The sequence below is a fragment of the Nyctereutes procyonoides genome, unplaced genomic scaffold (genome assembly GCF_905146905.1).
Source record: "Nyctereutes procyonoides isolate TBG_1078 unplaced genomic scaffold, NYPRO_anot_genome, whole genome shotgun sequence".
Lineage (NCBI taxonomy): Eukaryota > Metazoa > Chordata > Mammalia > Carnivora > Canidae > Nyctereutes > Nyctereutes procyonoides.
In genome coordinates, this window is record NW_026575122.1 from 14,650,789 (window position 1) to 14,677,675 (window position 26,887).

A 26,887-nucleotide genomic window follows, 5' to 3' on the forward strand; every position below is an offset into this window, starting at 1 on the left:
TTGACTTACGCTATCTGCCTCGATGGCTAAAACAGCTCCAGAAGGATGTAGGTAGACCATATCCCCTTTCTAATGCCCTGCTCATTTGGGAAAGGCTCCATGGCTTCCCAAAGCACTGTAGAGACCTCCTCATCTGATGCTCGCCAGTCCTGGAAGGCTCACAACATGGGGATTACCATGGATGAAAAAAACTGGATCCTTAACCAGGGGAAGCACCTTGAGATCATACATAAAACTGGGACCCATGTCTTCTGAATCCTAGCCCAGTGAAGGAGCATCAGTAGCCAATGGGCCAGCAGAAGAGCAGAGATTCGTACAGTCACCCAGTGTGGTCCATGGAGCACCTGGCTGCTGGCAAACAGGGAAAGCGTCAGCCCCATCTATTAAATCAGATCCTGCTACTCTGGAGTTTGAGAGTAAGAAGTTCCCAGGTGACTGCCTTTTGCACATTTAAGCTTGGGAATCTCTGGCACTGAGAATCAGAAAAAGCAGGAAAAAAATTCTAGGTACAACTGTGTTGGCATCACATTCTGAGGGAAATAAGGAAAGGGTAAATCGAAGGTAGGCTGTCTATGAGATGAGATGAAAACGTGTGAAGGGACAATAAGCATATTATCTAAAATCAAGATACCAGTGACTAAAAATGGTACCAGATTCACTGTCCAGTATCACAGTGGCATGTGAAGGATGTCTCATTTCAGAGATCCAGCTGGTTGAGTTACTAGGTGATACGTGTTTAGTACTAAGTGCCAGAGACAATAAGCACTTTAAATGCAATGCCGCGCTTACTCTTCCCAAGAGCCCAATAAGGTAGGTACTGTTTTATCCATACCTAATATGTACACATAGACGACGGTACTTGCCACCGTCACATTGCTAATTAAAGAGCAAAGAGCCAGATCTCAAACTAAGGTCTCTCTGGCCTCAAAACCCAGTTTTTGGTAGGTCAAGCTAGACTGCTTCCCCAAATTGTATTAACCAAATATAATGCATTAATTGAATAAAATAGATGGCACACACTCACCTTCAGTGTTCAATTAACAAATCAAGTATTTCCAAATCAAAGCCTCTTGTAAGTGTCACTGAAATCTTCCAGGTCTATTTAATGGCTGCTTCTCGTTGGATAGAGCAATTATTAACTGAGGCTATCTGCAGCGGGCCTGCTTAACGTGATTTCTTCAATCCACGTTCCATAGCACTACTGCTGCTCCGTGTCACATAGCTGCAGGCCCACGACACGATGGGCCTTTTTAATTACCTCATTCAACTGCCACTCCTGAGAGACCACAGCGATCCCTACATCTGGCCTCTCGGCGTCCGCGGTTCTCTTCTGTTTAACTTCAGGGTGACTAAGAAGACAGAAGGATTGTCTGGACCCCTGCCACTGCCATCCCAGTCACAACTGGATGTCCAGCATTAGGCAGAGACCACAACACTATAATACAAGCTTGAGATGGCACCAGGTGCATCAGGCTCTCCTGCTGAGCTCAAGCATCCACAGACCACGGCTTCCCCAGCTGCCAGATGGCCCTAAAGGGAATACCTGCCTCCTGCCCTGAAGTCACTGGAGCCTGCCTCAGGCTGTGAGGCAAGAGCGGCAGCTTCTAGGAGTGACCTCATTTCTCTACGACATCCCTGAGACCCCCCCACTTTATACCAGACCGGCGGTGTGTGGGCCAGGTGAGCGCACAGGTATGCTTTCGGCATGGTGGCGGACAGAACCATTTTAAGTAACTGGTTTACTTCGGACACGGTAAGAAACAAAGTTCCATATGAATAGGTATAGCTCAACATCATTAAAAGAGGGGGAATAAGAAGCTAGGGGGAAAAAAACGGCAGGGGGCAGGGGGGCAGGATAATATTCTAGAGCCATTAGGGATTGGATACTTGGGTCAATAATGTAGAGAATGGGTCTTAAAAAGCAAATTACTGAAATCCATAAGTAGAAATATGACATGGAGAGACCAAAATATTATCCCACTACAGGTTTTCATATGGTTCACCCCAGAGCTGGAGCCTAATTTGGAGCTCCATAACCCCAGGGAAACTAGAAAAGACTTAGCAAGGGACCACCAAACCTGAAAAATAAAAATCTCAAAATCCAGGGCCAAGAGGGCACCCTAACTCCATGCTTCTGATTCTTTCTTTTTTCCAATTTCCCACTGAAAGGAACAGCCTGATCAGCGAAGTTTTATAGCATTACTGGAACCAGACATAAAACCTCAAGGTGTTTTCCATCAGGAAGTGATGCAGACGATAGCAAAGTGACGTGACGGGCATCCAGGAAGGCAACGGGAAGGCTGCCAGAAGAACAAGCAGGGGGCTTTTCTCTACGCTCTGGCCTCTAAAACCCCCTCCACCATCTCCCAGACTAGAGATGCGTGAAGAGTGGACAGGAGAAATGGAGCGAAGGGACAGTTAAGTGACAGGCTGCTCTGCCCACTTCGCCCTGGGGACCAGAAACAGTACACCCTAAGAGGTCGGCACACGCCTCCCATCAACTAAGCACCCAATTATAGCTCCTTAATGTTTATTAATGGTGATCATTTGAAGATGGTTTTTAATTGCCCTTAGAACCTTTAGTTACAAAAAAAAAAAAAAAAAAAAAGAACCTTCAGTCACAAGTTTTACTGAGCATAAAAGTCAAAAACATCCCTAGCTAGTGAGAGCCCAACTGGGCCCTAGAGGGTCCCAGCCCACCCAGCCCACAGACACAGTCACAGTGAAAGGGTGACTCACAAACGTGGCTGTTCCCAGCCTCTCAAAGTTTCCATCTTCTCCAGTCCCCAAAAAAACTTCCATCCATCAACCTAAGTCAATAAGCCATGAATTATTGAGCTCACAGGATACAGATCATGAATATGTATGTGTGTGTTTAGAAGACAAGATTGTAAAACAAATGGGCTCCACGGTGGCTTATAGGAAGCCAGCGCACATGCCTTTAAGGAAATGGCTGGAATCATTCTATCTGTGTCTACTGTTCAAGCGTGGTTTGAGCACACAAGAGATGGTGGGGAAATTGGGTTTTCTGGTAGATTTTTTGCTTCTGTTTTTCCAAGCATCCTTGTGTGGAATAAGTTGAATGAAAACAGCTGGCTGCTCTTCACAAAAACCGAAGGCACGGGCTTTCTTTGAGGTCACAGGTATCACTGCAAATGCCTGTGAGCTGCCTGCAGAAAAGGATGGTATGTAATTAATTCTTCTTCCTGCGCTCCCTCCCCTCCGCTCAGCATCTCCACCTCCAACTACTACAGATAGTCCCAAACTTCTGCCCTAATTTCCTTACGGTCTCCAAATAAAGGAGCCAAAGAAGCCACAAAACAGAAGAACATACTAGTTCACAAGACATTTGACCAAAATCCTATGACTGAGCCCAGGATGCTATTCATGCACCCTTTCCCCTCCAAACGCCTTGCTGGTCTCCTCTTTCTAACCCTGCTGCAGCCAGGGTAGGCATCGAAACCGTCTTTGGCAGCTACTGCCAACCGTCTGCCAGTCTCCTGCCCGCCGAGGAGCCCTAAACAACACACCTGCACAGTCTTCCAAGCTGATTCTGACAAGGTCAATCGGCCTGCCTCACTCCCATCTTTATCTGCTATTCCACAGCCCTATCACCACATTCAAAAAACCACCGCCACCACCAACAAAGGGACTTGATCAACCTCTCACTAGGCCATCTCTCTCTACCCAGGGCCTTTCTGCCAGTATTAGCATCAAGTTCAAAGATACATGGGATACCATGCTGCAACCCCCACCCCAGAGTTACAAACCCTTTCTTTAAAAAAAAAAAAAAGATTTTATTTATTTATTCATAAAAGTCACAGAGAGAAAGGCAGAGACATAGGCAGAGGGAGAAGCAGGCTCCCTGTGGTAAGCCTGATGTGGGACTCAATCCCAGGACCCCAGGATCACGACCCAAGCCAAAGGCAGACACTCAACCACTGAGCTACCCAGGCGCTCCAGCAAGCTTTTTCTGTCAAGGGCCAGAGAGTAAATATTTTAGGCTTTGTGAGTCTATTTTAGGCTTTCTAAGTCTATATGACCGAGACTGTGACAGTCTTGGTCATATACTCCTTTAAAAAAAAAAAAAAAACCCATGAAAAAAGATTTTTTTAAACATTCTTTTAAAAATTTGTGATATAATACATATAAATTTGCCATCCTGTGTTTAAGTATAGAGTTCAAAAGAGTTAAGTACATTCTCAGTGTTGTGCAATCTATCTCTAGAGTTCTTTTCATCTTGCAAAACTGGAACTCCATACCAATAAACAACTCTCCATGTTCCCCTCCCCAGGCACCAGCCTTTCTACCTGCTGTGTCTACAAGTCTGACGACTGCAGGTACCCCACATGTGTAGAATCATACAGCATTTGTCTTTTTAAGACTCACTGATGTCACTTAGCATACTGTCCTCAAGCCCATGTATGTGGTGGCATGTATGGAATGTCCTAAGGCCGAATAACATTCCACTGTATGTTTTTTTCCATATTTGATTTATCCATTCATCTGTAGGTAGATATGAAAACCATTCTTAACTCTCAGGATATACAAAAACAGAGCCACAGGCCGGATTTGGCCCACAGATTATAGTTTGCCAAACCTTGCTCTAAGGACATAAAAAAAGCATACAACACAGAGGTTGTAAAACTCTCTCAGTCCACAGCACCTTCAGCGTATGAGAAGCTTTTTCACTGAACGTCTAAGTAAAAGAAATACACAACCATCCCATTTATGAAGTATTTGAATTCAAACAACTTAATACGTACTGAAGTCCTCACTACTTAATTCCCTGGTGGGAACCTTGGGATCAGACTGGCCAATGCCAACCTCCTTCCCTGATCCGCACTGATTTTCATGTGATACTTGATATCATGCACGGCACCCTCCAAAATCTGTTTTGCAAAAGCATGACCATATTGAAAGGAATGGATATTCTATGCTGAAACTCAACAATTTCAAGCTATTAATTCATGTGATAGCGGACGGGTGTCACTATTCTTTTTTTAAGATTTTATTTATTCATTCATGAGGACATAGAAAGAGAAGCAGAGACATAGGCAGAGGGAGAAGCAGGCTCCGTGCAGGGAGCCCGATGTGGGACTCATCCAGAGATTCCGGGATCACGACCTGAGCCAAAGCAGACGCTCAACCACTGAGCCAGCCAGGTGTCCCGGGTGTCACTGTCCTTCCCGCATAAATTGAGAGTATCTCGATGAACCCTGGCACACTGTTTGAGAACTGCAGGTACCGACTCTTCCAGGGGTTTCAGGATAGAGGTGGGGAAACAGAATCAAATACCAAGAACACATCAAACAATAGAAAGGAGCATATGCTCGGTGCTAGAGGACCCACACAGGCACTAAGCTACAAATTCTAGAAAAGAGAGATCCCTGAAACCTGCAAAGTCAGGGACAGTCATGGAAGGGAGTGGATTTCAGCTGATCCTCGAAGAGAGTAGGATATGACAAGAGAGAAGAGGAAGGTAGAGAAATTTCCAAAGGAAACAGACTAAAGATAGTAGAGGCCCTGAGGCAAGGAGGAGGAAGGCCTCCAGAGGGAGGCATGAGGACACCACAAGAAAGGGAGCCATTTGAAGTTTCAGAGGGTGGATGATGTCTGTAAAGACTGGTTGAGGAGCTTAATGCAGCCATACGTGTGAGACAATCTGAGCAAAGAAGTTGTAGCAGCAAGACATGTGAGCAAAAACTAACCCTGGTCAAGGTAGGTGGAGACGATGACCATGCTGGGAGAAGAAACACAAGGATCAGACTAAAGAAACTGATGAAAAAAGCTTAGGCATATAGAAGGGGAGCATAAGAGGAAAGATTCTAGAACAATCAAGCACCTAGGCCAGGTAACCAGGGGGGAGAAAATGCCGTGCAGAGGACATCCTAAGCTAGCCTGGGGTGAGAGCGTAGAGCCTAGCTTTTGATACTCTCAATTTGAGGAGCACGGCAGGTGGCTCAGGCCAAGAAATCCTGCTGGTGGTGGAGGATTTTCAGGCTCTCTGCGTAGAGCTGAGGATCATGGGAGTTGATCAGCAGAAGACTAAGACTCCATACACCCATATTTAGGAAGGGAAAGGGGAAAGTTAAGTCCATGTTGCCCACAGGCTCTATAGGAGAACCAGGAGTCTGCAGAGTGGATGTCAAAGGGGGAAAGGAGGTAACCAGGGAGTCAGAAGTCTCGGGTTCGTTAATAAAGCAATTCTTGAAAATCCCAACATTTTTCAACAATGTTTAAGTGCATTTAATGACCCAGGAGGGGAAAAGCTGGCAGGTATACAAGAAAAAAAGAAAAGCAGTCATCTCTTTCAGGTAGTTTGGAAGGGCTTTATGAGTGGGCAGTGGGATAATACCTTCTCCTTAGGATCCCTGTTCCTTGTATTCCTATTCTCTTCAGCCCCTTCCCTTCTCCGGAACCCCCTTCCTTTCTGCTTTCTTTCAGTTCACCACACTTCCCATAACGCCATTCATGCCTGCTGCCCTCTCTGGTCATCACCAGACTGGTCCTGAGCCCTTATCCCCGACGCCCCTCTGCATTGACACTGCTCGCTCTGGATGCAAATGTTCACCTGCCTTGGGACTAAGGTTCGGGTTTTTCCTAGTCCTCGTTCCACCTGCCCCGTGTGCACACCACAGCACTCCTGGTGTACTCTTACCGAAATGCAGTCCTCCGAGCCTAGACTCGGCCTGGAGCTCACACCCTGTACGTCCTTCCCTACCTGCTCACATTCCAGGGTAACTCAAGTCCCTCTCGTGGTCATACCCCACCCTCCATGTCTGCCCTACACCCTTCCACCCTACCCACCCTGGCCTCCTGCTCCACGACAGCACATATGTTGGTCCTTCCTGCTTCACAATTGTGGTCACCATGTCATTCTCCTGGGTCTCAGATTATAAGCTCCTTGGAGACAAGAGGGTTTTCAGGCAACTTCATTTCCCCACAGGGTCCGACAGAGAGCTCTGCCTCAGTGCCTTTGAACAAACAATATTATCCTTTTATTGTATATGAAATGGTAGAATTTGTCGGGGAATAACTGTGCTTAACACCTTTGCATGTGACAGCATGTGATTTTCAGAATGCTCTCATGTTTGATCTCCGTTCACCGTAAGGAGAAAAAAGGAGTTTACTATCTGCACTGTGAAGCTGAGGAAACAGACTCAGTGAGGCTGAAAGCTTTGCACAAGGTCACACAGCAGCAAATACAAGAGCCAGGACTAGAACTTAGATCTTCTGATTCACCATCTAGTACTCTTCCACCACACACCCTGCTTCTGCGTGAACTGTGTAGTAACAAGCCTGACCTGGTGATTGCTACCTGTACTTTAAATATTTCTTCTTCATTGTTTACTTCTATCTAGTATGTTAGCATATCTGCCTGTCACATTAAAGTCTAACTATGATTTCGGGTTCTAGAGAACAAGGGTCAATACACAGAATTAGGCAGGAACTATAAATTATAAAAAGTGGACTTTCTTACATGTTTCTATAAAATCTTAAACCACATCTTACTTAAGCACTAAATCTAAATACACGCTACAGGTGCCATCTGTACTTACTAACACTCTAAAATGCTGATACTAGCATATAAGTGTGCTGGATCACCTCTACTTGCCTCTCTCTAGCTTTTCCACCCTGCTCTGAGCCCCCAGATGACTATATGGACCACTTTTTTCCTCAGTTCCTTGCCATCTGGTTTACAGTTGGGTTCATGCAAACAGAGTCCAGCAGGAGACTGGAGAAAGGGAGGAGAATGAAGTTGGCTATTTCTTCCCTTGCCTCCTTCTCTGAAGGCATTGTCTCAGGTGTGTTGTGACCCATACCTGAAACTCCTGGTTCTACTCAGGTGGCCCTCTCCATATAGCTCTCTGTTCCTTTACAAACACATTCAAGTCTTTGACACTCCTAATATCAAGGGTCTATGTTTTCTCCCCTTGAAAGAGGGTGGGCTTTTTGACTAGAATGAATAATAAAATATACTAGGGATGACACTGTTGTAGTTTCCAGACTACAGCTCCTACGTCCTATCTCTTGAGCCTCCAACAAATATAAAGGAGTCCAACTACCTGAGGCTGCCGTGTTGAGAGAAAGCCTAAGCCAACTCTGTGACAAGACTATGGAATGAGGGAGAGGGAGACAGAGAGAGACCCATCGATCCAGTCAGCCCCAAGATATTCAGGCCCCAGCCCCTGGACTCATCCCAGCTGAAGTCCTAGATACCACAGAGTAGAGATGAGCCATCCCCACTGCGCCCAGCCTGAATTCCTGAACAAGAGAGTTGTACCTTATACTAACAAATGGTTGTTTCAGGTCACTAAGTCAGAAAGCAGGTTATTACATAGCAGTAGACCACTGAAACACTACGTTCTTTTTTTAAGAATTTATTTATCTGTTTGTTTGTTTAAGAAAGAGAGAGAGAACATGAGCTGGGAGGAAGGGCAGAGGGAGACCTGACACAGGGCTCCATCCCAGGACCTTGAGATCTTGACCTGAGTAGAAGCCAGATGCTCAACTGACTGAGCCACTCAGGTGCCCTGAAACACCACACTCTTCTAACTAGTCTCCTACTGCCCAATCTGAGTGCCATCTGTTCGTCTGGGGCCCTGACTGAGAATATATGTATGACAGACATGAGGCCTGATAATTACATTGCAGACTTCTCCTGGGAAAATGGTAGAACTGCACTTTCCTCTGAGGAGAGGTGGCCTGGTGACTTGCTTTGCACTAGACAATGAAATGTGAATGGAAATAACATGGATCACTTCCAGACAAGAGCATCAAGAACCAGTGTGCCATTCACTATGGTCTCTTCCTCTGACGTCATCACAGATATCATTTCCAGATGGTGAAAGTTCTATCACCTTGGATCCCTGAGTAGGAAAACATGGAAAAAAAACTACCTGCAAAATGCCCACCAAACATTCCAAGATGGACAAGCAGTGAGAACATACAATAGAGATTTATTGTTTCAGCCCGACAACCTGGTGTTGCTTGTAACCGCAGCATACGCATCATGACTGGCACAATAAACTCCTTCGTCAAGCTAATCCTGACCAAAATGACTCCTTGCATGTGGGGACCATTTGAACTCCTGAATATTTTGCACACAAGGAAGCAGCTATACAGGTCCATTGTTTTTACATCTATAATCAGGAAAGCCATAGAAGTCAGTCAACCATTTGGAACCATGGCAACCCACCTCTTAGACCTCCAACTACAGGGAGTGAAAGTGACCAAGGACCCCTGCTACTACATTCTGAAATCTTCACCACACGTCCCACAGCCATCTCCCTGGGAGACACAGGCCTCCTCTGATGGCCTTTCTCAGACTGCACAGCACTCCAGGACACTCCCAGCCAACCTCTCCCTCTCCTTCACTTGGGGTCACATTTGCACTGCAGTCCAACGACTCCCACCCTTCCCCACTTTGATCCCTATTTTCTCTCTCACAAGTATTTCCCCTAATAAAATCCTTGCATGTTTAATCTTATGTTGGCATCTGCTTCTCTGAGAATCCAGACTAATATGATCATACCAATGAATGTTCAGCCTTGAAAATTCAGCTTTAATAAATTAAACATACAGAGACAATAGAACTAGCTGTTGCTGGCTCAGGGTTGTCTAAAGTCATAAATAACCAGTTTTGTATGACGGGATGTCCACATCTATGCCTAGATCTAACTCCTAAATGAGCCATATTAACACGGTATCATTTTTTTCTAGTATGACTTTTACAAAGTCTGATTTTTAAACCTATCTCCAAAACTTGATCCTTTTCCAAATGTCCAAAACAGGCTTCCAGTTCCTCCTTCTAAACCCTGGAGAACATGCAGACCTTGGGATTCAAACTTTTCGTAGTTTAGAAAAGTAACGCCACATCTGACCAACGTAGCAGGTCCGAGGCAGCACCCTATAACCAAATTCATTAGCATTTCTTCCACAAAACATACAAATATTAACACAAGTGTGAATAAAAACAAACAGCCTCAAGACAATTCAGGTAAGGGTTTGTCACCAAATGAGTTCAGCAAAGGTTAGGTTGTGCTTCAATATAAATAATAAGTTTTGTGAATTTCCGAGTTGTGGATAAGGGACTATGGACCAGTATATCCACATAGAAAAAACCGTGCAGCCTTTTAAAGAAAATCAAATATGACTTTCTGCTAACGCAGAAGAAGGACTGGCCATGACACAGCGTAGGACGAAGAAAGCGCATAGTAGAACGACTCACATAGGGAGCATTTCATTGTGCGCATATAGATTGGAAGAGGCGAGGTAGAGACAACCCTGCTTGTCAGGCACCCACACCCACCTCTCATTACCCACAACCCTTTGTAATGACTTCATCTCTGGTTAGGAACTGCTGTGGAAATACAGTTCATGAGAATTGATTGTGATGTAGGCATATGTTTAAGTATGAATTTATTTCTATTATTTATGAGACAGAGAGAATGAGTTCACCTCTGCAAACTGCCTACATTGATGGGATGGCCAGTAACTCAAATGCCATGCATAAATTGGGAGCTGAGAGAGCACACAATAGAAATTTATTTAGGATACTAAATTAGGCCCTCTGCCAGGGGAAGGGACACAAAATATGAAAAATATAGGACAGGAGCCCCAAAAGTAGACCTGAGACTTCCAGATATCCCTTTCCCTATCAATGAGAGGGCACAGGCCAGAGGAGGAGAGGGCTCCCATTAGGGAGCCTGTTCTGTTCCAGAAACAGCCAATTCTGATTTTTCATCATCTGCCTCAGGGCCCCTGTCCTGCCACTCATTGGAGGCTCGTATCTTTTTATTCTTTTTAAGATTTTATTTATTTATTCATGAGAGACACAGAGAGACAGAGGCAGAGACACAGGCAGAGGGAGAGCAGGCTCCCTGGGGGGAGCCCAACAAGGGACTCAATCCCAGATCCCAGGATCATGCCCTGAGCTGAAGGCAGACACTCAACCTCTGAGCCACCCAGGCGTCTCATGGGAGGTTCCTTTCTTCATCAACCACTGAACAGCCAAGAGCCAGAGGAGAGGCTGCTCACCCTCCCCCTTGTCCTGTCTCCTTCCTAAACCTTTTTATTCTGATAAGTTAAAAACATAAACAAAGATTGGGGAGCAAGGAGAAGAGTAAATTAGGGAGGAAATATTCTCCCTAAGTCTCTAACTAGCCCTGGGAGAGATCGCCTACAATGGACAGAAGTTAGGGAATTTTAATTAGGGGTTGGAAATTCAAAACTAATATAGTAAAAGTTCCCTTTGTATTTTATGTATTCAGCATTGACTGTATTCTTTTCCCACAATAAGTATGTATTCCTAACTTCGTGATTTAAAAAAAATCCTCATATTTCAATGAGAGGCATAATAGAGAACAACATTAGTTCATATATGTAAAGCACTATTAGTATTCTCTGCGAACTACTGCCCGGGAATGCATCACGTGCCAGCACTCTACTTGGCACTTTGACAAACCTCATTCCATCTGTGTGCTGTTTACTCCGTGTCCCAAGTCCAAGGCTCTGTCCTTGGCACTGGAGACCCCAGTGAACACAGCTGGTGTGAACCCTGCCCACAAGAAGCAGGCAAACCACTGTGGAGACAGCCATTAAACAGGTTATTGCACATTTAATGATTTGATTCTACTTGTGGTAAGTGCTATGAGGAAGTAGGGCAGAGTGACCAGTCAGATCCTTGTTAACAGTCTCTGAGGTGGATCTCATCCTCAGTCATGGATAAAGAGTCATCATCAATATTTGTAACATTAAGGTATGCTAATTATAATAATGTAAAATATCCCGAACAAATAATAATTATAATTATCACTATTATAATAACGACTTGGGAAATCATTTCATATCAACTGGTCAATGAGGAAAAGCATGGAAGTAAATGAGGAAGAAAGCCTAAATGTGTGAGAGAGTATATGGATAATGACTGCCAAAGAATTTCAGTAGCAATGTCATATTTCTTCATAAAGAAGAATCCTTCCATGCAGAGGCTTAGAGACCTCCCGGAAGAGACATCCGCCTCACCTCTGGTACGGCAAGACACTAATAGAAGGAAACAAACACGAGGTTCATGTTCTCCAAAGATATGTCCTGTATTTTCCAAGACAGATTTAATTTTGAACACCTGGTCTCCCTGTGCCTCTAAACCACTAAAATCATCTAGAAATATCAATATTTTGATGTTTAAACCACATCTGAGATTACCTCTTGAACCTAGAAGTAACACAAAGAACACTGGTAGATCAAAAATGCCATTTGTTTTGGAAAATACTGCCACTACATGCCAAAGGTTCTAAATAGTAAAAGACGAACATTGCCAATCAAGACCTGTTGCTCTCAACCTGAAACCCCATTACCACAGCTTTAAAGTTCCCACAATGAGGCATTCTTTGAATCTGTAAAATGAGAGTCCAGACAATGGTACTTCCAGATGGAGAAGGGTGGGTATTCCATCAAAACACCATGTGGTAAGTTGTTTCTTGCTTGTCTCCCTAAGAAGCAAAGCAACCCTAATGACTCGACAAAGATTCTCTGAACTAAACACTCTATGTGTCTCTCTACTCAGTGAAGAAAAACTCCTTATAATTAGAATTCTAGGTCTATGGGTATCTCCTGACAGCTCACAATGGAAAAGCTATCAGTTGATTTATTATACAAAATGAGAGCATCATAAGGAATTCAGAGAGGTGCTAATGAGACAGCCAACCTTTGCTGGGACCTTAACTTGCTTCACTTTAATTTTTGCTGTCACAAAATTGTTATAAAAAATTATTTTCTGTTAAAGAGATGGCAAATCCATGGCACTTGTGCTACCACTACCCCTTTCCCCACCACAGTAAACGCTGCTCTCCCTCTGACAGACTTGGCCTCAGAGGACAGCTTAACAGAGTTCGGAGGTGAACACAAGAGTCAGAGTCGTTTGCCAACCTCATGTAAACTACCCTACTTGGCACTCACAATGCCATGTTCTATGACACCAACTGGATCCCAACAGATTTAAGCTGTCGCTATTGTTAAGACCCATCTTTCATATTGCCGAGGCGTAGGAACTGGACGAGAAGAAAAATTAGGTTGAAGTCGGCATCGAGTCAATTACACCGTTCACCTTCCTCAGTTTCTGTCAGTTGTACCATAAACAGGTAAGACTACATTAGTCAGTCACTGACCTTATGGAGCGCAGGAGCCAAGACTGGGACCAAGAATCCGTTGTAAATATAATTCACAAGCTGATTGCGAATCAAGGGGTGAGCCACCTAAGAGAGAAAGAGGCAGTCACGAAAAAGAGTTGAGTCTTTAGGTCTTCTTAAAATCACATGTTTCTGTGAACATCCTAAATTCAAAAGAGGAAATTCAAGTTCTGGCCATATATTCCACGGTTAAAAAATAATTCAGACTCCGAATCACCGTGTAATTTTTTCAGATGGTTTATCCCAGTATTAAGAGCTTGGACTTTGAAACTTGAAAATTGGTAATTTAAAAAATCAATTAAGTAAATAAATAAAAACTCGTAATTTTAAGTTTTAACTTTAAAAAAAGCGGATAATTACTAGACTGAATATGTATAGGGACTCAAATTAAAATAACAAACTGTAATATATAATTTTACCCCATAATTTCACCGATGTCCCAATCAACTTGTGCCTAATTAAAAACAAGAATATAACTATCAAAGTAGACAATTCAATACATTTATTTTGCTAACAAAAAGAATTTGTGTTGAAGATGCATTTTCTACCAATCATTTATACTGAGAAGGAAGGCATTTAGAAAACCTTTTCATAAAAAATAAGATTCCATTCAAAAGCAGAAAACATTGCCAAAGGTATAACACTTCCTATATTTGATTTTTGAAATATATTTAGCATGGATAACCCTTCACTTAATATTTTTTGTGAGTAATCTTTTCAGTAGTACCCTCAAACAAGAAAATCTTTAAAGTATATGGCCTTGATTTCAAAAGATAGTGTGAAGTATATCATTTCTCTGCCTTTAACCATGCCTGTTAGTTTTACTTCTCTTTCTTAAAAAAAATAATAATAATAAAATCAAACAATAAAGTGAAAAGCAATTTCTAGGGAAGTAAAGCTAGATCTTTAAATTACTGATAATCTCTCTCTGTGTGTACATTTGGGAAGGAACTAATAGTTTCATCTTTTTTATTTCCACACACTTCTGCAAGAAATGTTGATAGACTGTAATATTAAAGGGAGGGGGGATCTTAAGATATAATCCATTTATCTCATATATAAATAAAACTTGCTTTGACTTAGCAATAAAAATGAGATAGAAACTAAAGTAATTTACTTGCATTTTCTTCCAAAAGCTATTTCCTTATTTGGTAGATAAACAGATTACAACTAACATTTTTCACCTTATAATCAACATAAAGAAAATTTGATTTCTTAATAAATCCAATATGAAGGTAATATGTATGTTGTATAGAAATAAAACATTTTTATGAAAAGCCACTACATCCTTAAATATATATAAAATCTGATTTTTACTGAAAACAGTAACAAGAAGTCTGAAGGTAAAAATCTAATCAAGAAGCCAAATATACTAGAGTTCAGTGGCTGTTTTTTTTCCCCCGAAGCAGACCAATTTCAAAGCACAGATTTAATTTGTGTTGCTAAGAAGATGCTTAACTTCGTCTAAATTCAATTGGGATAACAATATTCTTTATGTAGCATGCACCATTAGGCAAAATAAAGTGTTTTCCTTTGTATACTCCCAAGAAGACCTTGAAGGAAGAGTGGTATAATTTGGTGTACTTAGAAGCCTAAAAATATCTATTTAATGAGTCAAGCATTGAACTTATTTTTGATGGTTAAGTGGATAATCAAAACGGAATTAGCACTTTTTATAAGGAAGATCAGGAAAACCCACTCATTTCTTTTCTCACTTGAAACTTCCCCCAAACCTATAAACTAACATTTTTGTTCACTCAAGGACATTCAGCGTGCTTAAAAGAGAGCACTGATACTCACGGACAGCAAGATGTTTTACAAGGACGCTTACAACCCTGCCTAGCCCAGTGCTTGCCCCGGGGCCGCGTACCTGGATGACGTACCTGGATGACTGCGTTGCAGAACTCCAGGGAGTTCATGAACTGGACGAGAGAGGGGAGCAGCAGCCAGTCGTCCTCCAGCAGGCAGTGCCACTCCTCGCCCTTCTCCTCCAGCTTCGTGGGCAGCGAAGAGTAGAGCCCGCTCAGCCCGGTTGCAAGGACCTGTGTTGGGAGATACAGAGAAGCACTTGCCCAGAGCTCTTAGGCCACAAGGTGTCCAGAACCTCTTGGCCAGCTGGGGTGGCCAGGGGTGCAGGAGACACATGCAGGGACGAAGGCAGCCTTGATTCTGCACACCGCCCCCGCCCCCCAGGCATTCGGGAGAGAGGCAGACCCATGAATGGGGGGCCGCACACGCGGGGAAGGCCCAGCCCGAGGTCTCTCTCTTTCTCTATGAGAAAGGCTCCTGCAGCCCCGCTAAAGGGTGTGACCAAGAGGCACGTGGCTACAGTCTGGACGGCGCCTCGATCTGATCTCCACAAGCTAGAGTAAGAAGACTTGGGGATCACTGGTCAAGTGTGACAGTGGCTGCTGGGTCAGAGCCGAGGCATCAGCAATAAGACAAGAGGAAGTGAAGACAAGGAGGAAGTGAAGTCGAGCATCACATGTGAGGTGGCTGTGAGGGAGCCCCAGCTAGGCCTCTCCGATCCAGTATCAATCCAAAGCTCATGGCCTCTACTTCCCTCCCTCGGTGCTAACATGGAACTTCTCAAGTCGGGCTGAGAAAGTTGAGGGTGACTGAGAACTCACATCTGTCAGGTAGTCCAGCATGGTCTTAAAGAAAAGGGTGATGCCTTTCACAGACACAGAAATGTAGGAAAGAAATACACTTTCAGAGTCTATGACCAAGGGAAACCATGAATTTCACAGTACCGCAAGCCTCCCAGCTGGGAAGCGACACCAGCCATACAGCCGCTTAGAGATGCCAACCTGGCAGCCAGGCTGCAAGTGGGCAGAAGTGGCACAGACGGATGTGAGAAAGTTCTCTATAAAAGGCGCTACCCCAGGATAAACCCTAAGGTTATGAGGAACTCAAATCAGAATGAAACATTCAGGGCAACATTCAATCCTGAGTTAAGCCCAGAAAAGAAAGAGTGAAGCATTCACTGATCTCACACCATCTAATAAGAGGTAAAAGACAACCTACAGGATGGGAGAAGATATTTGCCAATGACATATCAGATAAAGGGCTAGTATCCAAGATCTATAAAGAACTTATTAAACTCAACAGCAAAGAAGCCAACAATCCAATCATGAAATGGGCAAAAGACATGAACAGACATTTCTCCAAAGAAAACATACAAATGGCCAACAAGCACATGAGAAAATGCTCCGCATCACTTGCCATCAGGGAAATACAAATCAAAACCACAATGAGATCCCACCTCACCCCAGTGAGAATGGGGGAAATTAACAAGACAGGAAACAACAAATGTTGGAGAGGATGTGGAGAAAGGGGAACCCTCTTGCACTGTTGGTGGGAATGTGAACTGGTGCAGCCGCTCTGGGAAACTGTGTGGAGGTTCCTCAAAGAGATAAACATAGACTTGCCCTACAACCCAGCAATTGCACTGTTGGGGATTTACCCCAAAGATACAGATGCAGTGAAATGCCGGGACACCTGCATCCCAATATTTATAGCAGCCATGTCCACAATAGCCAAACTGTGGAAGGAGCCTCGGTGTCTGAGAGATGAATGGATAAAGAAGATGTGGTCTATGTATACAGTGGAATATTACATTAGAAATGACAAATACCCACCATTTGCTTTGATGTGGACGGAACTGGAGGGTATTATGCAGAGTGAAGTAAGTCAATTGGAGAAGGACAAACATTATATGGTTTCACTCATACGGAGAATATAAAAAACAGTTAAAGAGATTATAGGGGAAAAGAGAGAAAATGAGTGGGAAAAATCAGAGAGGGTGACAAATATGAGAGTCCTAACTCTGGGAAATGAACAAGGGGTAGCAGAAGGGGACGCGGATGGGTGGATGGGGTGACTGGGTGACGGGCACTGAGGGGGGCACTTGACAGGATGAGCACTGGGTGTTATGCTCATTAACATATGTTATGAGCTATGTTTTATCAAACTCCAATAAAAAAATATAAGGGTGCTGTGGATATACAAAAGGCCCTGACCCCAGACTTGGGGGGCTGGGAGCAGGAAATGTTCTCAGAAGTGATGTCCAAGCTGCTGAAGAATTAATGGGAGTTAGCCCAGAAAAGATTCTTGGAAGGAGGACCGTTCCAAGCAGAGGAGGTACGAAAGCTCAAAGGAGTAAAAAAAAAATGATGGCATCTGCCGGGAACTAAGAGAAAGGCAGGATTATCGGCACATAGGAGTAGAGGCAGGGTAAGCAGGAGTCAGATCCTGCAGGGTTTTGTAGACCAGGGAAAGGACACCACAATGGGGAGCCCAGTAGACAGATGTGTGCACCTTATGCCTGGGAGAGGGATCCGGACTAGAGGTGGAGCTCTGGAGTCATCCAGATGCACATGGTATCTCAAGCCACAGATACCAGAGAGAGGAGGGAAGGCAGGGAGGCTCGAACAGATGAGGTAAAACAAAATAATCCACCATGTCTGGCATCAGCAAGAGAAAGTCAGAAGGAAGTGTGGAAACGGCCCCGCGGACCTTGGAAAAATTCTCTGCAAGCTCACTGCTGCCTCTCCTTTTCCCTTGTCCTGTGCCCACAACACCCTCTGTGTCCCTCTGTGGGGCGGTGGGCTTTCTTGCATTTGTTAGTTTGTTGGCCATCTTCTCCAGCTCACCTGGTCTGACTCATTCATTCTAGTCCACACTGGAGGTGTGGACGATCTGTCGGGTCAGGTATGCCAAGTACCAGATGCCAACAGTACTTGCCGTGGGTAACAACACATCCAGCTCAGCCACAGAGCACAGGCCTGGGGCCTGAGAATCTGGAGGTCTTCCTGTAGAGGAACCAGCTAATGATGGGGGGGGGGGGCACCCAATGTGGAATAGAGGCCCACGGTGGAGTGTGAGGGGCCGTGAGAAAGACAGACAAGCCATTTCCATACAGGAGGAGTCAAAATTACCGACATCCATTCCTGTGTTTGCTAGTGACCTTTATCCACGCGTTCATTCACTCACTCGAAGCAAACGGAATGCCTCAGGCCAGATACTACGTTAAAGTGCAGGAAATGAACAGTGAACAAGATGATGCATTTGTCTCTTTTTCAAAATCGGGGCATCTGTGGTCCCAGAGAAGAATGTCTCCTGTTTAAAGCATTTTGACTCCTTGTCAATGCACCCAAACAAATCATTTTAATTCCAGTTTTGAATGTGACCCCAGTGAGTTGCCGGTTTATGAATGTGGAACCTCCGGCAAGAGAGAACAGAGACCGAGAGCTCTCCTTGCAGGGAAATCTAATCTTGATGTCACGTTTTAAAAATCAATTACATGTGCTAACTCATGCTAAATTAGCCGCAGTACAAAAGCTTTAATTCTGCATACTCCCGATTCCTGAACCACTTTGAGGCTTTGAAGATGAATTCATAAAGACAGGCTTAATTTGTCTGACTAAAAAGCTGGGAATAACTATTCAGTATATCAATATAATTACAGCAACATTAATTTTCAAATTACATACATCACTGACAGTAATTAAAAATAACACACACCTAATATTCACTTTTTTAAGAGAGTATTCTGAAAAGGGCACAGCTGAGATGCAAGCGGAAGCCTGCCTGTACAGAAGGACAGTGCCGTGTGACAGCCGGACACGGAGTCCTGCCTCTAAGAAAGCGGAGCTAGAGGACTGCCTGTGCTGTCCTCTTCTGGGCAGCAGAGAAATATGGAAGAAAAGAGTCTGCAGAATAAAGAGTATTACATAGTTTTGAGAACCTGATTATGAATTTTTATGGCTAAATATTTATATCGTCCTTCCCAAGACTCTGATGCTCGGAGTTGATCCATTCACCCAACCCACAAATATTTCTAGAACATCGACTGTGGGCCTATGCAAGGCTGGTGCTGGGGAAAGAGCAGAGAACAAGTCACACCAAGTGAGCTGGACAAAAGAGCCGCTAAGCTAATAAAGACGACTGGGAGGCCCACTGCTCCATGGAGGGACACAGAGGGTGCTGCGGGCATAGGACAAGGAAAAAAGAGAGGCTGCAACAGGTTTGTGGATCATTTTTCCCAGCAGTTTAATGGCACAATGTATATACTTTTAAAAAACTTCATTTTGGGGGCACCTGGGTGGTTCAGTGGTTGAGCATCTGCCTTCAGCTCAGGTCGTGATCCCCTGCAGGGAGCCTGCTTCTTCCTCTGCCTGTGTCTGCCTCTCTCTCTCTGTCTCTCATGAATAAGCAAAATCTTTAAGAAAGGAAAAGAACTTTGTTTTTAACCGAAATTTTTCAAAATCTAGAGACACTGAACAGCTAGTTGAAAATAACACGTCCATCCACTACTTTAGCCTTTTATTGATCCTGATCACAAAAAAAAGTAATTGTAAAACATTATATTTATTCCCTGCGCATTAAGTATTAACTCAATATTTCCAATTTATCTTCTCTCAAGGGTCTCCTTAAAAGAAAACTAATCACCATATAAAACCATAAGGATAACAACAGTTCAAAACCACTTTCCTGACAGCAGATTTGTATGGTACTGGTTGAGGCCATGGACTTTAGAATCAGACTAACAGGGTTTCAAACCCAACTCTGCCCTTCACAGAGGTTTCTAGGGTTCAGTTTCTCCAGTGAGCTGATGCAAGAAGAAAATAACACATGGACAGAGATGGGCATCACGGCTCACACACAGCAGTGTCTCCAGGGGAGGGAGGAAAGAGGACATGCACGGAGGGCTAAACAATTCAGGGAAGGTCCATCTTTAACTTGAAACATCTAATGGTACCCGGTTAATTTTAGCAAAAGAAAAAGATTTTCAGCAGATGGCTTTTGTCGGAAGCTAGCAGCAAAGCAGCTGGTGAGGATCATTTGATGCAACTCACCAAAATAAAAAAAACTCATAAATTCTGGGTATGGGATAAATAACTTTCTATCAATGGCTGTATACCTACAGGTTGCTCACTTAAATTTGCATTTCTTGATTTATTTATAGGCTGCTTTCTACTTTTGTCAACATGTTAACAAGTGATGAGGGCATAATCATCAATATTTGGCCAAAAAAATCCAAAGTGACAGGATCATATACAGTTGGCAATCATTTGTTGCGGCGAAATTGTTCCCCAGAGTATTCTCAATCTCCTTCTTTTTTCTCTCGGAAGAGCTGGTCTTGGCTGTAGAGGCAGCGAAACAAGGCCCTCCTATCAACTACACCAATGAAAGTTTCCAAAAGTGGTCCAGTCTCCAGAAGGAGTCATTACTCTTCCCAAAGCCTGATGCTAACACACTTTGACAACCATACTAATTAGAGAAAGCTTTTTGTCAATTGTGGTCCTTAGCTGGATAGCTAACAGAGTACACTTTTATCTTCAACATAAAGAGTTCTTTTTTTTTTTTAATTATGTTGTCAGATGTACTTATAGAAAACTGGGTACAAATGAGATTACAGGATCTATCCTAAGGGGCAACTTACCACAAGGAATCTCTGTGTTCCATTCTAGCAAATAAGGTCAGCTGGAGTTGTTGTTTTCCCTCCAACTTTAATGAACTGTATGGTGTTTTAAAACAGGTGTTTGTGTGTTTGTTTTTAAGTAGGCTCCACACCCAGCATGGAGCCCAATGCAGTGGCTTTGGACCCTGAGATCACGACCTGAGCTGAAACCAAGAGTCTGATGCTTAACTGACTGAGCCTCCCAGGTGCCCCTAAAACATATTTTTATAAAAGCAACAATTACTCAGTGAAATCTGCTTATAGCACAATAAATGGATATCCTAACATTAAAAACATGCTCCATTCTGCTAATACATTTAAAATTTGATGTATGAAACATATAAAACAGAATGGAAAACCTCCGAGATTTAATAGATTTTAATAATTTGCCATAATTTCTTTGGAGTACTCTTTTTTTCCAAAAAAAATAAAAGCACATTACAAATAGAGCTAAACCCTTCTCCAATCTCATTACCGTCTCTTCTCCTTCCTTCATTGACCTTAGTGCATATTATTCCTGTGCATGGTTTTGTACTTTTGCTGTATATATGTGTCCAAAAAAAAAACAGTATACACTAAGATTTTGTGAGTTAAAACTATATGTAAATTTATATAAATACTAATATACTGTATGAAACCTTTTGCTACTTTTTCTATTCAACATGTTTTTAGATTATTGGTGTTCATAGATGTAGATGTAGTTACATGCTAATTAGTATATGTGATAATTCATTGGGGTTTTTTTAAAGGTTTTATTTACTTATTTATGAGAGACAGAGAGAGAGAGAGGCAGAGATATAAGCAGGGAGAGAAACAGGCTCCATGCAGGAAGCCTGATGTGGGACTTGATCCTGGGACTTCAGGATCATGCCCTGGGCTGAAGGCAGGTGCTCAACCACTGAGCCACCCAGGCATCCCTGATAATTCATTTTGAATCCTGAGTAGTTATTCCACTGGTATAGAATGAGCTAGTTCATATATCTTTAATATATTTCTATTCTGCTCTTCCTCAAATCACTATTTTATTGAATCTTTTTGTGTGTATCCTTGTAAACATGTGCCAAATTTCCCTAGAGCAAACATCTAGAAATGAAGATGCAGGATCCTATTCCATTGTATTAAAAATTGCCAACTGTCATAGCTTTCCTGAGTTATCATACCACTTTATATACTCACGAGTTCCTGTTTTTCCTCGCCCTTGACAACTATTGGTGTTATCAGAGACCCAACAGTTAGCCACCCTGATGAGCATTATCTGGTGTCCCACTGTGGGTTCAATCTGCACTTCCCGATCTAGCAAAGATGAGCACATTTTCATGTTTATTGGCTTTGGGCGTCTTCTGGGAATTGTCCATTCTTATCCTTTGCCCGGTTTTCTAATGGGTTGCTTCATCATTAGCTTATTAATTTGTAGCATTACAAATAGTTCTATGTACTTTGGGTACCAACCATCTATAGTTATGTATGTTGCAACTATCTTCTCCCAATCCGTGTTTCTGTTCTTAATTCCAGTCATTTCTTTATGGTTCATGTGTTATAGGATACCTTGATATTTTATTACCAATGTACAAAGTGGTGGTTAGCACATGGGTCCTTGAGCCAGGCTGCCCAGGTCCAGATCCTGATTTTATCTCTTACTAGCCATGTGCCCTTGTATAGATTTACTCAATATCACTGTGCCTCAATTTCTTTATCTATGAAAAGGGTATAACACTCGTACCTACAGTTGTGAGGATGAGATGATTTATTACAGGTAAAGCACTAAGAATGGTATCGGGCATATAGTACATTCTCAACAAATATATTACTATTACTATTATTCATAATTATCTGTGATTCCTGGTCTTTTACATACATTTATATGATTTTTAGCATTGATTTGTCGTGTTTCATGAAGAAACCTATTGGGATTTTGATTTAATTCACATTAACACCTTATAAATTACACCTTACAACTGTAAAGGGAAAATGGTATCTTTATGTGGAGAGATATAGTGGTCATCACCTAAACCAATCAGGTGAGCAAGTGTAGCATCACAAAAGTGAGACAAGCTAACAGCATCACATAATGCTCATAATGAAGTGTACCACGTCACCTATAAAAGAGTCTTACAAACTCAAACCTGAATTTAATCAAGCACTTAAACCAAATTTCCAATTTGCAGGATATACCGGGGGGTAGAGACAAGTAAAACCACATGAGAAGCAAACCGAGAGTAGGTGGGGCGTTTGACAAGACAATAGCTGCTTTGTTAAAAAAGTCAGTGCCATGGAGGAAGAAAGTGGCAGGCTGTTATAGATCAGTAGTTACTTAGAGATTTGATAGTCAGAAACGTACCTTGTATTGGACTATGGTTTGGAAAAAAAAAACTATAAAAATCACTAGGGGCACGACTGAGAAACTAGATATTAGATCATATCATGGAATTATTATGTAATTTTCTGAGGTGTAATAATGGTATGATTATGTAGGAGTGTTCATGTTTGTAAGAGACACATACTGAAGTACTTGATGTCTGTGACTTAATTCCAAATGTCTGTATCTTCACTTCAAATGGTACAGCACCAAGAAAAAGCGTAGATGATAAACACAAATAGTAACAATCTTGAATGTTAGTGGTGGGTATATGGTATTCATTTCAGTATTCTTCCAAGTTTTCTGTATGTTACTTTTTCTCTCCCAGAATAAAAAGTCGTAAAACATATATAGCATTAACTTTATGGACTGATCTGCAGGGAAGTGTCATCCACATGATACCTATAAACTAAACAGCTTTCCATTCATTTAGGTCTTCTTTCATGTCCCTCAGTAAGATTTTATAACTTCCTCTGTAAAGGTCTTTCATATATTTGTTAGGTTTATTCAAGATACCTTAGAATTGTGTTGCCATTGTAAATGACATCTTTTCTAATTGCCTTTTGCATACTGAGCAGGAGAACCACCCGAATATTTTGATTATTTATTTCGACAACTGCACTCCTTTAACAGAACTATCCAAAACAATTCAAATAAGCCCAAACTCAAACCTCTGTAGAGCTCCCTAACAAAACTGATTTTAGTAAGCTTCTGCCTCCACAGCATTGCTCATATCCAGCCCCTCCCTTCCATTCTCATCCCTATCACTCTTGTTTCTAGACCCTAATGTAACTCCCGACCCCCTGCGCGTCTCCCCGTCGTGAGCAAACTCACCCATCCTACACAATCAGATTCAACTCCTAAAAGAATCCTGGTTCTACTGTGTTATGGCTCAAGTTTCTTCAAGAGCTCTCTGCAGTGGATATAGCAAGTATAGTAGGCAGACTAGTGCCCGCCCCCCCACACACACACACCCACACTGTCTGTTCCTAATCCCTGAACCTGTGAATATGTTAGGTTACATGGCAAAGGGGAATTAAAGTTGCTTGTCAGCTGACCGTTAAATAAAGAGATTATCCCAGATGATCCAGGTAAACCCAATGTGATCACAAAGGTCCTTAAAAGTGGAAGAGAGAGGCAACAGAGCACATTCAGGCAGAGGCGTGAGTACAAAAGGATGGTCAGAGAGTTGTCATACTGCTGATCACGGAAGGGGAGGAAGGGGCCATGAGTCCAGGGATGAGGGAGGCCTCTAGAAGCTGGAGAAGGCAAGGAGATGCACTCACCACGAGAGCCTCCAGAGAGGAGCACACAGCATTGCTGACGTCTCGATTTCAGCTCAGTGAGACCTGAGGGACTTCTAACCTACTGTAAGATAATGAATCTGTCTTACATAAAGCCACCAGGTTTTGGTAATTTGTTGCAGCAGAAAGAGAAAAATAATACAGCAATGTACTCCAAAGATGCTTAGATTTAGCAAGAAGTCCCATTCTTACCTATGACATATTCTTGAAAAAGAATTCATAAGAAAGTGCACTATTGAAGGCAATAAGAAAGGGACATTTAATACGTTGGCTGAGATGAAGGGGATCAACTCTTTACTTTCCATCTGACTATCAATCTTTGTACAATTTCTAATTCCACTCATCAGAACCCAGAAGAGGCACATGGTACCCAGAATTTCTTCACTGAAGTTCTAGTTTTCAAAATTTTTACCCATTTGTTTGCTCCCAAATAAATATTCACCAGCAAAAATAAGAATTTAGTAGCATAAAGAAGATTACTGCTTTTGAACCTCAAACCAAACATAGTGCATTATTCACTAGAGTTGCTATTAGCATTTTGGGCAAGTCAGTTTTTTACTATGCAAGAATGTTCCACAAACTATCAGACATGAAGCATCCCTGGCCCCTACACACTAAATTCCAGTTGACCTCCCTCCCCGGCCACCTCATGTCCCTATGATAGCAAAGCGTGCCCCAAAGACATTCCTCATTGCCCTCTCCCCTGGTCAAGAACCACCCATAAAATAATATAATAAATATAATATATAATATAATATAATATAATATAAATAAAATAAAACATATAGCATTCGTTAATAATGAATCTAATCTATTTATGGCAACTTGCCTGGCCTGTTCCAATAAAATTCATTAATGGTCTTACTATTCCAGCAGAATCAGGCATACTTAATACAATATAGTTTATCAAGAAGTGTAATGAGGTGACCAGTAAAAAGAACAGACAATGGAAATAGACCAGAAGTGTTCACTGAGCTGGGAACACAGAAAGAGCTGTTGCCCAACATCTCCGACAAACACTGACTACAAAAAAAAAAAAAAAAAAAAAAAAAAAAAATCAGAGCCCTAAAGAATCTTCAGGGTCCCAGACGTGTGACTGTGGTTGGACCAGTGCAACATCTGCAAAGGACCTCATACTTTCCTTCTCACCATGCCAATGAGCAGATTCCTGCTCCCTCAAACTGTAAATACATATTTATTTTTAAAAATAAAACCAGCACATTGTATCTACAATTATGGTCATTATCTTGCTGAGAAACAAATTAATTTGTGAAACGAGCTGAGCAGGCTCACTACACACCACGATTCTATGGTGCGAAATCAACTTGAAAAGCTAAGAATATAGAAAGTGCAGGTCTTACCAGTCACTCAGGATGTGCTCTTATAAAAAAACTAAAATAGTTCCTAACTCAACAGAAATGACACAAGAAGTGGCAACACATATAGTTTCCTCTGCTGGCTTGTTTTGAGCTGACAATGCTCAGCCAAATAGCATCTCAACTTAAGATTTCTCTGCTCCCTCCAAAAGATTTCCTCCAAGCATCTTTCCTTAGAAGGTGCCAAGTACAACTTGCTGAAAAGAAAGGAATTAAAAAAAAAAAATTTACCAGTAGCACAGTAGAGGAAAAGAGTGGGTGGCAGGCACACCAATGAGAGGGACTTACTGGACAAAAGTAGGTGTTCTCCACGATGTGACGGGCCACCATGTTGTTCTCAGCAGACAGAGACATGATGAACAGCAAAGCATCTCGGGCCTGCTGCCCTACTGTCCCCTCTCGGTGAATGAAGGGAATCAGAAGGGAGAAGATGAGGAAGTTGGCTGCCCCTTGGTCCTCACTAGTGTGGAAGAAGAGTTCCAGAATTGATGGATCTTTGGCCAGGATGGAACAAAGCTGATTGAGCAGGACAACCAACTTTCCCTCCACAGCGGGGGTGGTTGTTCCCGAACAAGAGCTCAGCAACATCATCAGGGGCTTTAGGATGGGTTTGTGGTGCAGCAGAGGCTGGTGTGACTGCGTGACCAACATCTCATACATCTTTAGCTGCTCCATTTTAGTCTCGTCGGTAAATTCCCTCCGCAAACTCCAAAGGAAGAGTTTCTCCATGATGTTCTCTGAGACCACAAACTCCAGAATTGGCCCCATCGCAGCATCCTTGGCTTGCTCTTCAATGAGCAAGAAGAGCATGTGTTCTACATAATTCTGTACAGCACTGGCCTCATCTGGAGGGATGGATCCATATTTTGCCTGGGTGTTCTTCAAGGGGTCATGCTTCTCTAAGATCTTCACAACCTGTAACCAATTCCAACATCTGTCATCTATCTATTGTTTACCATAATTACAAAAACACACCACCACTGACTGTGTCATACCTTCATGGAAAATGCAGAAGCCATGGCCACAGTAAGGTAAATAATGAAGGGGCACCTGGATGGTTCAGTTAAGCATCTGACTTCAGCTCAGGTCATGATCCCAGGGTTGAGCCCTGCATTGGGCTCCCTGCTTGGCAGGGTGTCTGCTTGTTCCTCTCCCTCTGCCCCTCCCCCCTGCTTGTGGTCTTTCACACTCTC

At 42.7% G+C, this 26,887-nt stretch overlaps 1 protein-coding gene across 4 annotated transcripts in view; it reads right to left on the minus strand.

Moving 5' to 3' along the window:
- FHIP1A (FHF complex subunit HOOK interacting protein 1A) overlaps positions 1-26,887 on the minus strand; it is a 235,332-nt gene that overhangs the window by 52,562 nt on the left and 155,883 nt on the right. For all 4 annotated transcript variants that reach the window (XM_055336258.1, XM_055336256.1, XM_055336257.1 and 1 more), the window contains 3 exons: positions 25,983-26,609; positions 15,077-15,235; positions 13,173-13,259 (listed from right to left, as the gene is read on the minus strand). In XM_055336258.1, coding sequence (XP_055192233.1) covers positions 13,173-13,259; positions 15,077-15,235; positions 25,983-26,609 — 873 coding nt within the window. The remainder of the gene's footprint in view (positions 1-13,172; positions 13,260-15,076; positions 15,236-25,982; positions 26,610-26,887) is intronic.